The sequence below is a fragment of the Astatotilapia calliptera genome, chromosome 19, assembly GCF_900246225.1.
Source record: "Astatotilapia calliptera chromosome 19, fAstCal1.2, whole genome shotgun sequence".
NCBI lineage: Eukaryota > Metazoa > Chordata > Actinopteri > Cichliformes > Cichlidae > Astatotilapia > Astatotilapia calliptera.
In genome coordinates, this window is record NC_039320.1 from 29,337,247 (window position 1) to 29,355,943 (window position 18,697).

The 18,697-nt window shown below is 40.9% G+C and overlaps 1 protein-coding gene across 6 annotated transcripts in view; it reads right to left on the reverse strand.

Moving 5' to 3' along the window:
* The window catches only part of nrxn3a (neurexin 3a), a 208,152-nt gene extending 192,300 nt beyond the window's left edge, over nt 1–15,852 (reverse strand). For 3 of the 6 annotated variants that reach the window (XR_003270631.1, XR_003270630.1, XM_026151867.1), the window contains exons 1-2: nt 15,562–15,852; nt 4,243–5,355 (exon numbers count right to left, since the gene is read on the reverse strand). Coding sequence is in view for 4 of the 6 variants with exons in the window: in XM_026151867.1 (XP_026007652.1) it covers nt 4,243–4,927 (685 nt within the window). In the remaining 2 variants the exon portion in view is untranslated. The remainder of the gene's footprint in view (nt 1–4,242; nt 5,356–15,561) is intronic. The other 3 variants (XM_026151866.1, XM_026151865.1, XM_026151864.1) reach the window with 1 other exon arrangement.
* Between the last annotated feature and the right edge of the window lie 2,845 nt (nt 15,853–18,697).

The window sequence follows — 18,697 nt, forward strand, 5'->3', positions numbered from 1 at the left end:
ATTTTTTAATCACATTGGTCATTATCTCTAAATAATTTACACGTGTTTTAGAAGAATAAATTTAGAATATATGCTAAAAGCTGTATTTGTTTACTTTCAGTAAGATATCAGTTTCTCTCCATAATGTATTCAGAAAGCAGCCAATCGACCAATCCATACCAGCCAGCCTCATTAAGCATGTCATTTATGCCTTAACAAAAATTAATCTAAATTCTCTCTGGTTTGGAAGAGGCCCCTGCATCCCTCACCTATCACTGCTCTGCAGAAGGCAGCCAGGCGGATCGGCAAAGGAGGGAGAGCCAGACATAAATCAACAATGGGAATGGGTCCCAGCATGGAGGCTCCAAATCAAGGTCGGGAGAAAGCAGCCTATCAAACTACAAGGGTCAATAGATAAAAGGTTGTTAGGTGTGTGTGTGTGTGTGTGTGTGTGTGTGTGTGTGTGTGTGTGTGTGTGTGTGTGTGTGTGTGTGTGTGTGTGTGTGTGTGTGTGTGTGTGTGTGTGTCGTTTATCTTTAAATTAATGATAATCTTTTAACGTACATTTTTTAATTATTATTATTTCTGTTTGCTTGCATTGCACATTATGTGTCAGAGCAGCCTGAGCTTTTGGCTTCACATTAGCTGTTCAGACATCGGTGTCATTTTTTCGGAAACACTGCATCAGAATATATTACATAAGGCTGAGGTAAACAGTAAATGGACCTGTATTTATAAAGCGCTTTTCTACTCTGCGCACTCAAAGATATACAGTACACACACCACATGACTGATAATGGGTGACTACTAGTCCCAAGGATTTATTCTATAGTCCATTCATCATACTTCTGAGAATACAAATCCATAAAAGTGCTGAGCATGTTAATATTACATTCAATACATACAGAGAATATGTGGAGGAGTAGCAGCTCTACTCTCCCAAATAGCAAAGTCCTCAGTTTATTTATAAAGGAGATGCAAGCCACCAATGTGAGTGAGTGCGGAGGACAGCTTTGAGTGCTCAGAGTAGGAAAGCACAATATAGGAACCAGTTCATATACACAAGTGGTCTGCGTATAATAATGCAACAATAACAGGCTTAACAAAGAGAGTAACAGTTATGTTGGGCCCATCTAGAAGTAAACCCACCTGCCTGCCCACTATTACACCACCTATTACACCACCTATTACACCACCTATTACACCACATATTACACCACCTATTACTTCACCTATTACACCACCTATTACACCACATATTACACCACCTATTACTTCACCTATTACACCACCTATTACACCACATATTACACCACCTATTACACCACCTATTACACCACCTATTACACCACCTATAACACCACCTATTACACCACCTATTACTTCACCTATTACACCACCTATTACACCACCTATAACACCACCTATTACACCACCTATTACTTCACCTATTACACCACCTATTACACCACCTATTACACCACCTATTACACCACCTATTACACCACCTATTACACCACCTATTACACCACCTATTACACCACCTATAACACCACCTATTACACCACCTATTACACCACCTATTACTTCACCTATTACTTCCCCTATTACTTCCCCTATTAATTCACCTATTACACCACCTACTACTTCACCTATAACACCACCTATTACACCACCTATTACTTCACCTATTACACCACCTATTACTTCACCTATTAATTCACCTATTACACCACCTACTACTTCACCTATTACACCACCTATTACACCACCTATAACACCACCTATTACACCACCTACTACTTCACCTATTACACCACCTATAACACCACATATTACACCACCTACTACTTCACCTATTACACCTATTACACCACCTATAACACCACATATTACACCACCTACTACTTCACCTATTACACCACCTATAACACCACATATTACACCACCTACTACTTCACCTATTACACCACCTATTACACCACCTATTACACCACCTATAACACCACCTATTACACCACCTACTACTTCACCTATTACACCACCTATTACACCACCTATTACACCACCTATAACACCACCTATTACACCACCTACTACTTCACCTATTACACCACCTATTACACCACCTTCATGTGTTTTAAAAACTAGAGAAACGCTTTGTTAATTGTATGTTTTTTATGTTCCAACGTGAGAAGTTCTGTTTTGTATTCAGTGTAGCCTGTTTTTATGTTTCCCTTCGTCTTTTTCTCTCTTGTTTTGTTAACTTTATCCACAATTGTTCAATAAAAATATTCTGAGTAAAAAAAAAACTAGAGAAACTTGTACCTGTGTTGATCTGCTTCTGTTTCCTGATGGTAACAGATTCAAAAGTGGGCTCTCTCTCTTACAGCAATATAATCTTCTGACGTCACCTTTATCATATTCATTATCTTAAGTTACCATCATTTTTTTAATCCATCAGTCTAAAGACAGAACAAACTTGGACAAATGCTTCCCTGAGCTGAGACTACAGACATGTCTTTATAGGTTTCATTCTATTCATGTAAAAACCATATTGTAGGAAACGTCAGCAAACGCATCCCAAAGAATCAGGCTTTAAGACAAAAAACAAGAAACTAAATGGAAACTAAACTAAATTCTGAAAGATCCCTGCCCAAATGTCCCATTTAGAATTGTTATAAATCTTCTAAATAGTAAAGGATGAAGGCAAATAACAGGTCTGATAGCAGGATAACAAAATGTTCTTATATATTGGACTGGCTCTGGGAGCAGACAGGTCAGTATACAGAAAGTGTGGCTTCCCCTCTCAAGCAGACAGTCCTCCACTCTGCACATGATGTTAAACGTTAGGCAGTCTTCTCCAGTTCTCAAAAGCAACCAAAAGACACGAATCAATGCACAAACACTTCTTCCCTCCATGTGAGTTAAATGCCTTCCTTCAATCAGCTGTACAAAGGCAAAGCAGCTGAGCTACCACCAAGACAGAGAGAAAAAGGAAAGCCCTCATACCTCCTCCTACCTCGAAGACAGATTAAAAGAGTCTAATCTTTAAACTCCAGATTCCCTGGCCTTTGTCTGTGTGCTGGGGATGTGGCATCAGCCCAAATGGGATGGAAATTCTATATTTGTGAAAAGTTAAGAGAAGCACGCCAAAGTCTACGAAACACGGAGGAAAAGAGAAGAATAAATGTATTTAAATGACATCTGATCTAAATTAATTAAACAAAAAAAGAGTCCAGGGACTTTTTCATCTAAGTGGTATTGATTATCTTATAAGGAGTCAGATTATTGTGTCTACTTAGTAGCTGAAGGATGGTGGTTTGGACAAATGTGTATTGATTGTGAATAATTAAATTCATGGAAAGAGTTTTCAGCGCACATAAAAGGAGAGGTGCTGGGATCTATTTCATGTACCAGTGGTACTGTTCACAGAGAAAGAAGCGAATTTTCGGAGCTCAGGATTTATCAAATGACAAGAAGTTTCTATGTAAAGTCAATCAACATGCCTTTTATTTGGCCTGTAGGGAGGAAATAAGTAAAGGAGGTTTCTTTAAATAGAAATCAATTTCACCCTGGCTACACACATCTGTAAAGCAATTGAAACACAGCTCCAGCAAAATTGTCAGCACAAAAGGATGTGATATAAAGCACCTGCCATCGTGTGATTGGGTAAAGAAAAGGGACTCGGGGGGGCCCGTTCTCTGGAAAGGCATCCTTATCACTGCCTGCAGGGCCGATGTCATTAACCTGGACTTCACTAGCTGTGGCTGGATTAGATTCTGATTTTATGGTGTAATCATACAAAAACACATCCACACGCTCGCCCAGATTCCTGCTGTGACAGCGGAGGGAAAAAAGCCAAGTTATGTGCAAAAGGACAATGTTTTAACATTCTTATTATGAAGTTATTTTCACTAAAGTCGGCTATATACTGTCCCAGCTAAAGCCCATTCTTATTTGAGCTAGTTCAGCTTTGCCTCTTAGAGCGAAACCACGTAGGAGTAAGAATATAGGCGGGGTTACACTGCTTATTAGCCACATGCTAACACAAACGCTGTTTCAGAAACAGAAGATGTCAGAAGATCTTTCAAATAAAGTCTCATTACAGTAGAAAAGGGGAACATAACTATACCCTGGAAGACGTCGCTACCAACCGCCAGGATACTGAGAGGCTGACACGCCAAGTTTAAACTTTTTAGCAGTTTTAGTCCTGTCTAAATCCTTCAGGATCAATAGCAGCAGGATTTCTAGGTGTTTTACCTTCGCTGCAGAAGCGGCCCTTGTATTCTGTTTTGGAGCAGTCACAAACCGGTTCTCCGTCCACCACTGTGCACATCCCACCATTCTCACACGGGTTCACGGTGCACCATCCTTCCGACTCCAGCGGCACGTTAAGGCTTCCTAGGAACAGGGGCTGTGAGATGCCGTATTTGAGGTCTGCGATTGTGCCACTGAAGGGCTGCATGTTTCGCACTGTAGGCAGTGTAAGTGCACCGCTGCGGATATCCTGAGGCACTCCACCTAGGAACAGGTCGCTGACTATTTTCATGAACTGACGCTGAGGCTTTACCTCGCCTGCTTTGGCTTGGCCGTCCAGCACCAGCACTGTGCGCAGGTTGTACCTGCTCAGGGTGGCAAAGTGCCAGCTGCTGTCATCTACCCGTCTGTCTGACACAACAGTGGTCTCAGCACAGTCGATGCTGAAGCGCAGCCGCAGTAGTCCCTCCGCCACTGAGAGCTGTAGAAAGTCACAGTAACCTCCATCGTCAAAGTACAGCAACAGTGCGTCTGAGGCCTCTGTCTTAAACTGGAAGCTGAGGTCACCGCGGGTGCTGGCATCCCAGCGGAGGTAGCGTGCCCACTGACCTGGTGTACCTAAAAACTCCAGTCCCAGGCATGTGCTGAGGAACACATGCAGCCTGATAGAAAAACCTACAAGATCCATAGCTGTAAATAATTTCTTAATCCAAAAAAATGTCTGACGAGAATTCGGTTAGATTCAAATCTCAGGGACTGGACTCAGTTTCAGGGTTCCACAGTTCAATCTTCAATATAGATATATTTGGATAAACATTTATTATAAAAAAATATGTCTTTAAAAGAGGGAAAGGGCAATAGCAGGAGAACAGTCGTTGTAGTTAACAGTCGTAAGGTAAATTGTCCAGGTGTTGCAGGGCAGTGATTGTTGTCCTTTTAAATGTTACCGAGCAAGCTGACAGAAGGAGGAGACCTTTAAGACGTCGCCCTGCTCTTCAGACCGGACGAAGATGGAGACTTGTGGTGCGAGGTCATGTGAGTGGAATTTCCTCCTTCATTTTGTCTGCTGGGATGTGGAGCTGGCAGGGGAGCCGCTGGCCTTTTGCAGTTACATCCCTGTCACAAAACAGAAGGCACATGGTTACAATGAGTCCACTATGCAGCACACATGCTAGACCACTGCAGCTCTGTTCCAGGCTGTTCACATGGATGCAGTTTCAGTGGCAGACACAGACACAAAGTGGAGCACTAAAATGCATCTGTGCACATAGCAGCTAGGAAAACACTTGTTGTAAAAAATGCAGTTTTGTTTATTAGAATTTCATCATCTTTATTTCATATTCAGAGATGTGCAGAGATAATCAGAGGGAAAAACCAGGTTACACACTCAGCTGTGAATGGTCCACTAAATACATTCAACCTTTTCTTTCTAACCTGCACGCTGCAGAAAACAATCCTGAATAACAGTGCCTGTGAAATCACTGCATTTTTCCCTCCTCCACAAAGGTTGTTGGGAGTTATCGGTCATCTGCTAGGGAAATTAGTCTCATTATTCTCATGGCAGTGCATGACTATCAGTCAGCCAGGCGCACTGCCTTTATCTGATGACCAGCCTGGAGAGACAGCTTTCAGCTTCAGCTTTCAGCTGAATAAAAAGAAGCACAGAAAAAACACAAGCAGGCACGGATCCACTAGCTAAATACTATTTTATTTAATAAAATCTCAGTTTATATATTTTTTAATACAGACAAATTGTACACTCGGTCTTTTATATTCCAAAAAATTATATTTATGCTTTCTGTATGAACTGTCAAGTCCTTCCACAGTACTATCCAAACATCTTGAGACACCTCTCGTTGCTTTACTTATTTCTTGATTTATTCACGTCCAAGGACAAAGAACAACGAGCTTACAGTGAGCCTGAGGTTCAATCGTTTTTCATCATAGCTGCTTTTCACTCATTTTCAATCCGGTCCATTTTCAGAGCTGTTTGCTTTTGTTTTTAGTTAAGCTTCCCAACACTAACCTATGAAGCACTCAAGCATCAAAAAGCACCAAACTCAAGAGAGGACAGCATAGAAAAGAACTCATTTTAAACTACATCGTCTTTAGTCTAATCTATAAAAAACAAATAACAAACACAACACAAAGATAAGCATCGAATGATCTTTTTGCACCAATAACTTGACATATCTCAGAACACATCTGACCTTTAAGAAGTGAAGGAAACTGGACACCTGGAGGACAAAAGAAGAAGTGTCAGGCCTAAAAAACTACACACAGCAGATAATATCTGAAAACCATGTCTTTAAGAAACAGCGAAACATTTAAAGACACAGAGGCTAAGACTTGCTCCTGGACCCTCAGTTCATCCGGCTTGTGTTCACTGGAGCGCCGTTAGAAAGGTCTCACGTAGCTGTCATGGAGCCGATCTTAAGGAAGAAAAAAAGTGATCTATGCCAAATTACACAAGCACTCGTCTACAAACATCTGTGGCAACTGGACTTACAGTATGATGAACACAAGTATTGAAATTTGTAGGTGAAACTGTCAGAAAAGCAGCACAAAAGTGAGTGTGTACAGCAATGTGTAAGCCCCGGTGGAGGCTCTGTTATGGTTCAGGGCTTCATTTCAGCCAGTGCTGCAGAGGAAGTGTTCAAAATTGGTGGAGTTATATTTTCTACACCACACTGCTAAAAATAAAAAATAATAAAGGAACACTTGGGGAAAAACTGGCTATCTGTACTGATATGGACTGGGTAGCAACTAAAAGATGCCACATCAGGGCAGGGATGGAAATGAAAAGTGGAAAAGAAACACAGGAGGCTAGTCTGAAATGTCATTGCAGCAACTCAAAATAGTACCCAGTAATTTGTATGGTCCTCATGTGCTTTTATGCATGCCTGACAACATTGAGCAGGATGGTGTCCTGGGGAACTCCTCCCAGATCTGGACCAGGGCTTTACTGAGCTCCTGGACAGTCTGAGATGCAACCTGGCAGGGCCAGATGGACCGAAACATAATGAACCAGAGATGTTTTTTGGCTTCAGGTCAGGCAATGGAGTCCTTGATCCTCTAGGAAGTCCACATGAGACCAGCCACTGCATAAAGAAGAACCCCGACAATGTGTCAAGTCTGACGATCTGTCTATCATCCCGATACCGATCAGGTGCCTCTGTGTAACCTGAAGAGGTCTGAGCGTCCCTCTATGGTTATATCGCTCAGACCATCATATGGCCACCAAACCGGTCATGCTAAAAAAAGTTACAGGCAGCACAACCTTCTTTCTCCGTGTCTGTCACATGTGCTTAAGGTGAACCTGTGGTAGACCTGCTGATTCTGATATATATGGCACATCCCAGTATTCCACAGTGTGGGGCAGTGATCACAAGCCCCTCTAGAGGACGGTGGGTCAACCTCATGAAGTCTGTTTCTGATTGTTTGGTCCGAGACCTTCGCACCTGTGGCCTGACAGAGGTCATTTTGTACGGCTCTACCGATCTTAATCCTGTTGTAAGAGGCCCCCGCCTGTAAAACCATTCTTGTTTTGTGGCTGTCTCTTTGTTGCTCCTCTGTTGTCTCATTAACACCAAGGCACCTCAAAGTGATTAGCAACACCTGTTACCTGCAGTGCATCTGGAAAGTATTCACATTTTGTCCCGTCACAGCCTTATTCCAAAGTGGATTCAATTTGTTTTCACCTCATAATTCTTTGCATTATAGCCCTTAATGAGAAGATGAAAAAACAGCTTAAATTCCTGTAAATGTATTAAAAATAAAGAACAAAAATGTAACACGTACATAAGTATTCACAGCTTTTGCTAAATATTATGTTGAACCACCTCTGACAGCAATTCCAGCCTTCATGAGTGTGATGCTAGAAGCTTGGGAAGTTTGTCCCACTCATCTTTGCAGAAGCTCGATTGCTCCACCAGGTTGCATGGTGAGCATCGGTGCACAGCCATTTTCATATCTCTCCAGAGATGTTCAATCAGGTTCAAGTCTGGGCTCTGGTCTTGCATCTTAAGGACATTAACAGAGTGGTTAACATTAAGGATGTCTCTGTAAATTCCTGCATTCATCTTTCTCTTGACCCTGACTAGTCTCACAGTTCCTGCTGGGCCTAAACTTCTACTACTCACCTGGGTTTTTGGAGGAGGTTTCACCCTAGTAGGGAAACAGCAATAGTAGGATAGAGAATTTTGTTTCTCGTGGTCTGGGAGTCCTTTGTCAATTTCAAGACCCTGCTTCTTACTTTCATCCTCCACTTCCAATTCTGAGTGTCAGGACAGAGACTGAATATTTATGTACATTTTTATTCCTTTTAATTTTTAATACATTTGCAAGAATTTCATTCAAACATTTTTCACTTTGTAATTATGGGTCATTGTGTGTAGAATTTAAGGTGAAAATGAATTGAATCCATTTTGGAATACTTTCTGGATGCGCTGTAACTGATCGGAGCAAGATCACAGAAGTTTAGTTGACTTAATGCTACACTCTGAATAAACAGGGTTCCTTTAACTGTTTGGATCAGTGAAATTTCCCTAAAATTTACTAAATACTAAAATGTGTAAAAAAAAATTTTAAAAAAAATTGGTGCCTTACTAAAGTAATCTGAGTAGTTTTTGTGCACATAATGAATCAGACGAGGAAATGTATACAGCTGTACATTTAATTCACCAGCAGGTCATGTCCCACTGTGATCTACAGCAACCAGTTTTTCTCACCATCGCAGTAAAATAAATCTTTCTAGAATTCAAAGTTTCCCGACATATTCCGACATGGAGCCATGAAATTGTGAACACGGGTAAGGGCGGATAAATTACAGCGAAATTATAAAATCAAAGAACGCAGGCCAACCTGAGCGTGGAGGAGGCATGTAAACATAATAATAATCCATATCTCCACTGCAACAAGTACGTCCTCCACTCCTGAGTGATAACTGAAAACAATATCTTTGAATGATCAACATGAAGTTCGACTTTTTCTGTTCTGTTCATGCGCACTGCTCCCTGTTATATAATAATCAGGGTAATATTTAGCAGGCATTGTTACAGGCCTGCACCGAAAAGTCATTAATATTAGAAATTAATATTAGGCAATGTTTCCAATACATATTCTGTCGTGCATACAATGTTTCTAATATATATTTGTGTACAATATTACTACGTAGAATTATTACTGCTGCTTTTTCTCTCTCAGTGTGTGTGTGTGTGTGTGTGTGTGTGTGTGTGTGTGTGTGTGTGTGTGTGTGTGTAAAACCCCATTATAAATAAGACATAACTAAAATTAAGCTCTTTTTTTTCATGCACAGCATTAGGATCAGTTAAACTTCATAGTTGATCATGATGAAGGACTTTGATACATTTTCACATGACAACTTTACGTTTAAAGACTTTTAATTTGGTGTCACAAACTGACAAAAATTATACAAAAATGTTACCTTCATGACTTTGATCTAAAACAGTCTTCTAACATAAATGTAATAGTGACACTTACAGCAATGATGTGGGTTTTTTATTTGTACACACAGTACTGATGTATTTTGTTGTTGTATGTGATAATTATTATTAAATGTATGAAGATCGGCCGACCAGAGTATTTCACAAAGCTTCTTCTGTACACGGTCTACAATAAGAATAAATCATATTTTTAAAAATGAAACCGTAGATCAGCCCTTTGAATATTTACACTCTCGGTGAGTTTATTGAAACACCACCCGAATCCTTTGCTGTGTCTCGGGGTGGGAGCTCTGGCGAGATGTCATGTGACAACTGTTTGGGTGAAAAATCTTCACCACTCATTTTTCAGCTCTTTTGAAATGTGGGCTCGTTATACTGTGGATCATGATTAATTATGAAGTCTTAACCAGATGTCACTGCAAATTGTTTTCTGGGCTAAACTGTGTCAACTACTCATACAGCCTCAGTATGTGCCCAGTGGTACGAGTTATGCAAACCATTTGCACAGGAATGCTCACCTCTGTGAACACACCAGTATAAACATGCAGTGCAGTCGTGTTAATATCGCTGGACACTTTTCAAGTATAAACTGAGAAGTGAAATCAAGAAATATTTTAATATATTGTTTTACACGGACACACATAACATTTTGTTTTATGTTGTTGATCATTACTTGGTTGTTTGCTTGGGTTACCATGGTAATACAACGAAACCAGAGCAGAGACAGCCACGGATGTTTGCATCATCATATCACTGAACCTCCAAAACGATCCTCGTAAGACTTTTACGTGTTGTGTGATGATTGTGTCATATGACTCTATCAGCACACACAATGTCTACAGTGGGCTGGTTCTTTTAGAGCACCTTTCACTCAGACCACTTTATAGAACATGTTTCATTCACACATCTAAGTGAATGCACACAGCGTGCATTCATACTCCAACGAATCCGTCGGGATCAGTTCAGGGTTCAGTAAATTGCCCAAGGGTACTTCAGCATGCCGACTAGGGCAGCCAGGATTTAAAATACCAGCCTTTCAATTAGTACACCTGCACTATCTCACTGTGCTATGCTGAACCCCTCAATTATCAGCTGCTCCACTCTTGGAAACACTTCTCTTCTTCATTAATGCCAAAGATGATTATTAAATGTTGCATTTAGAAGCAAACTTTATCATTTCATTTACTCGGATATTAAGGATGTTAAGAATGTGCATGTTATATTACTCGAGTAGCAGCCATCATCTACAAAACATTTTGCATCACTTTAATACGCATCCCAAAAAATTAATTACATTTTTTAAAAGACCTGCAGGATGGTGAGAACATAATGTTTAGCTGATTTACTGAAAACAGGAACTTCCAGCTAGCAGCACAGGCTGCAGGTATAGTTCAAATCCTTTGAAATCTTCTATGAATGTTCAAATGAGTAAAATCTTGATTTTTAAATGTTCTGTGGTTGTAGTCGTAATTTGCATTATCAGCCCCACATGGGCATCGCAGTATTAGGCAGTAAGAAATTGAGGATGCAAGTCTGCAGTTTTGGTTTCAGGATGTGTACACTCTGCACGACGCGTGTGCACACGTGTGTGTCTTTTGTTGCTGTGTGAGAAGTGTTGGGGGTTAAAAGGCTAAACGGCATGGATCATTGTTCTCGGTAAAAGGCTCCTTTGACGAACCCCACAGGGACGAGTCCACATACACTCACTGACAAAAGGCAGCAGCACACTGAATCCTATTAAGAGCCACACGGACTGGAGTGAAGCGTGTGTGTGTGTGTGTGTGTGTGTGTGTGTGTGTGTGTGTGTGTGTGTGTGTGTGTGTGTGTGTGTGTGTGCAAATGCAGATGAAAGCGACCAATCGGCTGGCCTCTTGTGTTTAAATTGATGCTACTTGCCAGTAATTTTACAGCAGGTGCCCTGATCACAAGCGTAACCCGTTGCACAAAAACACACACGCATGCGGTAATGCTGTCCAGATGCAGAGACAAAATGTCCTCCATAGCTTAACGATAATATCTCAGGCTACAGATTTTTGGGACGCGCTTATCTCACTGAGAGTAAAGCCTCCAGATACGTACAGAGACACTGGCCATTTTGCCTCTCACAGCGGATTCAAAGAAGTGCCATTTTCTTTGCTGGCTTTATTGCTGCAGTGGTACAAAATCATTTGAGCAGCACATGCATGCTGACAGTGGCGAGGAGGAGGAGGAGAGACAGCAGAAGGAAAGATGAGTGGAAACAGAGATGGAGGAGGGAGGGATGTTCCACCTCATCCATTCCCACTCATGCATTTCACAAAACACCCTAACACTATTCTTCATCACACTGCAAACACATACTTCAAGTCTGTAACAGACCTTTCCTGGTACACAGAGCAGCACTGATCCACCATTTTAGGCAGATGCATTTGGGCTCAGTTCTTCTACACAGACTGGATGTGACGATGTGCTGTGATGTCCTGAAACCTCTGGACAAGCCGCTGAGATAGCGTGTATTTGTTCCTCAATAGAACGTCTCTTTGCTTCTCTGTACTCGTGTGTTTATTCCTTTGGCATGAAATGAAACATGAAATTACAGATGAGATTAAGAGATGGTCAAATGATCATTGTTCAGCTTTTTTAGACAGTAATAATGTTTTTTGATAATTCTAACAGACATGAAAATCATGCCATGAAAATCTCATATGACGACAACCTAACAATCCATCATATGTACCAAGGTACTGGCAAAATGTGCAGAATCTCTATTAGAAGTCGACTAAAATAAATCATTTCATCTTTTTAAGGTGGAAATTGTAATTTGTTTGACTGAAAACATTGTTGGGTTTTGGGTTTTTTTTTTTTTTTTTGTTTGTTTGTTTGTTTATTTGTTTTTTGTTTTATATTTTTATTCATACAATTATCAAACAATTCAACGTATCAACAGAGAAACGTCGTGGAAACCAAATATATTCATTATTAAATTCTGACCCTAAAACCTTCAGCATGAAATGAGTCAACGTTCAGTCTCATTTTCTTTGCTGACCTGTTAAAAGCTTCCATATTTTATTACTGCAGATTGTTCGTTTTTAAATAAACTACAAGTTCATTAAATTAAATAACAGCAACATAAAAGAAAGCTAAGCTGAGGGACGGCGTGTGTGTGTGTTTGTGGAGCAAAGGAAGGGAGAGAGCGGGAGGGGGGTGTATTTGGCAGCGGTTGCGCGTGGGCACCGTGTTGTTATCCAGCTTCTCAGCAGGCAGGACACGCCTTCCCTGGGCTCCGTGATTTCTGCTGCAGCACCCTTCACGGCATTACATCACCCAGTCAGAGAGCACCCAGCACCCCACAAACTCCCACAGCCTCGTGCACGTGTGCTCAACGACACCACAGACGCCTATACTTTACCAACGGCAGTACACGCAACACGCGAGCGCACGCGTACAGCATACACTCCATAAGTCTAATCACGAGTGTGCACGTTCGAATAAAAAGAATAAACGACTGCACGTGTACGCGACAGCCAAAGCACGGATATACACCTCTCAGCCACACACACACCGCCACCACCCGTTTACGTAACACCAGACAGCCTAATAGCTGAGGACTTTTTTCATTTGATTGAAGGTATTTTAATCACCTTATATTTCTCATGTTATCCAAAAACTCGGTTATTGAATTGCCCATCATTAAGCCTAAAACCTTCATCAGAAATAACTTGTATTTTCAGGCTGACACATACAATTTTAAATGATCAGTTGTTCACAAAATTGAGATTTTTTTATGGCCCAACTATGACACACTCACAACGAAAAAATGCAGAAAACGACCAAACTAAAGAAAAGAGCATTCTCCAGAATGCTGCGTATTATTTGACTCTCCCCGCCCAGTGGGATTAGTGGTACCTTGAGAGCCCTTGGCTTTTTACACTTGATTTGTCAGCGTAGTTAATCGGCTGCCAACCACGGGGGAAAAGGGACAGCCAAATTACCCGAATCACCCCCACCCTCCACACTACCACCACCACCCTAACCTTAAATTAGGATGAAGGAAAATTAAAGGGGTGTTTTATATTTCTGCATCAAACACGCGTCGTATTCTGAGGCGTTTTTCAGTATATATCAACCCAACACTGGATCACATGTTAATAATGAACACACATTTACAATCAGATTTAACACAACCTGCCGAGAAATATTTAAAAATAATCAAACGAAAGATTTTTTTTCTTCCTAGAACTGTCAGCCTCGGAGAATATTAGCCATTTAAAGTGTAGGTGATGAGACATCATTGGGCCCTTTGCAGGGGAAACAGACGCATTCTCTAGGTTTGGGTTACGCCCATCCACAGAAGCGTTAAAAAATCCAGATTAGGAATTCCCCGTGCATAAAAGCACAAAAAAAATCTAATCCTATTAACTCTACAAATCCGACACATCGAAATATGCACTGCAGCGGCGAAGAAAAAAATATCTAATTGCCATCCGCCTGAACTCATTTTCACTCTTGTTCATGGGTTCGAAGTAGAGCTGATGTTAGACGGCGTCAGATCGAGGCCTTGATTGTTATTTTGCGGCAGACGGTGGATTCTTATACAAGCGCGGGGCCTTTTGTTTTTGTCCTGTGGAAAACAGTCAGATTTGATGTAAATGAGACATCCTGCATTTGCCGCAGTGTAAAAAAAATGGTGTAAAAGGGGGAAAACACTGTCCAATTAAAATGACATTTTATTTATTTATTTATTTATTTATTTTGTTGTTGTTGTTAAATGAATTCGAGTTGATCTTATAATCGGGCCCAGTTAAAACAGGCCCCTTCAGCAAATGTGGAGTGATGCAGATGAAAAAAAGTTGTAAGCTTATTGTGCGCCATGAAAGGCAGTTTGCTGAGAGGAGCAGTCAGCAAACCTCCCTGCTGTTACTGCGGACGCCATTTGATCCACAGGGGAAAAACCAAAATCCAAAAACTCCTTTTACGGAAATGAAATTTTCCTCACATATAATCGCTATGCTCCATTTCAGCGGAGCACGTTCGTTTTCCAAGCAAATGCTAAAACTGAACCGGCTATTATTGATCTTGATAGAGTAATGTGAAGGCTTTTAAAGAATTCCGTTGAGTTGCGCTTAGCTTAAAAAAAATCAGAAAAATGGGGGATGATTGAGGAATGTGGTGGTTATTTCATGGCGAGGAAGCGTGCAGCCTGCCGCCGCGCGCTGTCCATCTCCGGAAGGTCATGAATCAAACTGCTCAAATGACACGAAATGACATGAAGCTAAATGTAAAGATTGTAGGCTGGGTTTGTGGGGCCTAAAGGGCGTCGCAGTGTGTTTGACATTCCAGCATAAAAGCTGCAGACAAGAACAATGCGCGGACACTGGACACCTGGCGTTCACCTCATCTATTATTCATCATTTTAAAAACGAGTTCTGCAGGTTTCCCTCAAAGCCCCGTTTTTCATATTCAACACGAGCATGTTTATTTGTGTATGTGTGAAATATAATGAAACGAAAATTGAGCATTTCTGTTGTAAACACCGAGAGAGCGGAGGGGGGTGTAATTCTACACCCGCCAGTCACTGTGCGTCTGTTCCATCAGACCAATTTAGAAGACAACATGGCAGAAATTCTCATTTTCAGCCCCTCAGACGCGACTTTTCCTTCAAGGAGACTCGGCACATTCGCCGTTTCGGTGCGTAAAAATTGTGAGTGAAGGGGAAACTCCCGTAAAAGTGGCTAGTCCCGTGGTACCTGTCCGTCAGGAGTGGAAACTCGATCCGCCTCTTCCCCATATTTTCCCTGGAACATGCTCCTGTCTCAGTTCAAGTCATACGTGGATAAATGATATGGACAGACTAGACTACACAGACGACGTTACTGACCTTAGTTAAACAGACAGCCAAGAGTATCCAACTGCTAAAATCCAACTCCACAGAGATCTTTTTTCCTCTTCTAGTCCAGACTTGTGTTTTTTTTTTTTAAGCAGCAGTGTTTCCGGCGCCGGTGGTGCTGATGTAGAGACGGTACAGTGACAGCTTTATCCTTCCTTACAGGTGCGACGACCACGGTGCATCATGGGCACAAAAGCCGCTGTTAGCTCGGTGCCACTTGCAGCGGCTGCAGGCGAAAGGCGCACACGCGCGCGCCACCCAGGTCCGCCCTCTCCTCAGCACCAGTACACGCCATTTAAAGGCATACTGGTTAATAACGGCCCGCTCTTTCGCACTCACACACCTCTAAATATGGTCTTTTGCGCTTTAGGCTGGTAATAGGCTTTGTCAGGAGGTGTGGTGCTTCACTTTATCACCGTGGGTCAGCAGCATACCAGATCTTTCGGGCTTCACATGTGGAGAAGAGCATGATGTAAGGTGTAGCTGCACTCAGCCATTGATTTGTGCTGTGTTTACAGTGTAATCGATATTACTGATAACCTGACTGATTATGCATTACATTGTTTTTGTTTTAACCATAATTGAAGAATATGTGACAAAAAAAGTTTTCTTTAAATTACCTTTTTTTTAATAACTCCCTTTATTGTGGCCTTTCTCTGTAGCTGAGATAAGAAGATCTTCACTAAAGAGAAGCTTTATTAGAGGAGGAGCCTGTCAGCAGCAGGCTAACAGTGCTGCTATCCAAGGTGCTGAAATGCCCGCAGACACCTCATAAAATGTTTCACCTTTATTATCTTTTGCAGTGCTCACTGAGGGAAATTAATTCATCACCTGTATAATAACATGCTTCAGATTATTGGGTAGTACATATATTTGGTGAGAGAAAACACACGTTTAACAAAATGTGTGTTCCTGTTAAGACTCATGACGGACATCCAACACTGTCAGTGCAGCAAACAGACCCACTGTTTATAATTTACTTTCTTCATCTTACTACAAGGATAAAATGACTTTGACATTATCAGAAATAAAAAGCAAACCATCCAAAAATGAGTTGAACAGCAAGTTCTAATCATTTCAACTGTGGGAAGACCTGCCCGCAAAAGCCTTATTGTTAGATGAATAGATTTGAATAAACAGAGGTAGGCATGACATGGACAATCTCCCTGTGTAACCGCCTCCACACACACACACACACACACACACACACACACAGTCAAGCACCTGCTTTCCACCTGGATAAAGTTACTCAGGGAAACATATGCTGCTTACCTTATTGTTTTTCATTCACACTAAATGACATCAAAGCTCTTGTATTAGATGTTCCACATTTCAGTTCATCACACTGTGTCCTACAAAGGTTCCCAGATGTTCTTTTTAACTCTACTGAAGGTCTTCCCTTTTCTTTCTGTAACACAGTGAAATGGAGCTGAATGGGCCGTCCACAGCTTTCCTGAAAGCAGTTTTTTCAAGCTCTGAAAACAGCAGGACTACAGTTTTTTGAGCAAGTGACCTCTTGTGGTTGCAAAGAAGAAGTAGAATGATGTCACTATCTGATTACAACCTCGATGAAGACGTCAACAAAACAAGTGATTTTATCTCCACTATTTTCTTTCCTTACATTAAACATGTTTTCTTCAAAGTCCTTGAAGCAAGTTTTACATTTGCAAACTATCTGTAAACACCTTTAAAGCTAAATCTGCTCAAACACATTTAAGTATTGAAATTTCTTGTCATTTGCCGACAATCTTGTTCCTTTTATTTTTCAATACAAAAACAAACAATGCTAATTCTATGAAAACTGAGGGATAAAAAACACGCAATCAAACTTTTCAAAATCATATTAAATCATTTGTTTGGCTCTGCACTTTCAAAATTAATCAAATATAATTTCATAATATTTCACAATATATTTTGAAACATTAACTAAATTAACCTAAATGAATTTAATGTGACTGGTTGTAAACTGTGACAGACTGGAGAACTCTTCTGGGTATACCAGACTTGCCCTTTGTAAGCTGGGATAGTGTTTCACTGTGTTGACAGGCTTTTGTTCTATTGTCTGTCACAATGAACCCACAGAGCTTCAGTTATGTTGAGGCTCTGGACAGGCCAATCCACGACCGATAGTTTTCCATTGTGGATTTTTCCTGTTATGGTTTTAACACATTGGCAGTTTCTTTGGGATTCTTGTCATAGTGAAAAGTCGGTGCCATGTGGAAAGATGTTTTCAGATGGTTTTATATGGTTGATCAAAATCTGACAGTATTTTTTTGCTTTCAAAGTTCCATCAATTTTAATAAGATCATGAGCACCACTTCAGCCGGTTTCCTTGCCTTAAGAATGTAAGCCACCTTTCTATTGAGGCCGTTTCTCAGTGAGTCTGTCACCTTCGTGCCAAACTTTATTGCTTCATTAGGAAATATAGTCAGGTCGCCTTAGTTGTGGTATACCAGTGATCAGAAATACCATTATTACTTTAGTATTACTTTAACACAAAGTCAGGGCTGACCCAGGACCAGTGCTGTGAGTCACACTGCGCCGCAGAAGTGCTGTCGCTCCTCCATCTCCAAAACCTTCCAGGACCTGATGCTCAGCAAAGTGTCCTCCGGCAGCCAAACCCATCTGTTCTCTGATTGGATTGTTAAATTTGTGATTGACATGACATTAACCAATCAGCTGAAAGGAAGAAAATCCTGCAGTCTGAAGTGCAAAATATTTACGACCACAATGTGATTCCATAGTGTTATTACTGTTCATAAAAACAGCTAAATGTCATACAAATTCTTTCCTAGCTGTCCCAAGTGATTAACCAAAAGGTTTATTTGAGTTCATTCCACATAAAAACAAGAGTAAAGAATGTAACACAATTTCAGTTTAGTGACCTGTAACGGGGGAAGAACATCAATGAATGCTAGAGTTACATGTTTGTATGGAATGAATGATTTACTCTTTACATTATGGAATCAAGAACGCTTTGTAAGTGATTTACTCCACATTTATAAATATTCTATAACAGGTCAGGAACAAGCACCTTTTTCCTGCTGCACTTGTTAGTCCAGACAAGTAAATGACAGCTACAAACTTCAGGGACACACATGAAGTTTTTAGCTGCCATTTATTTGCA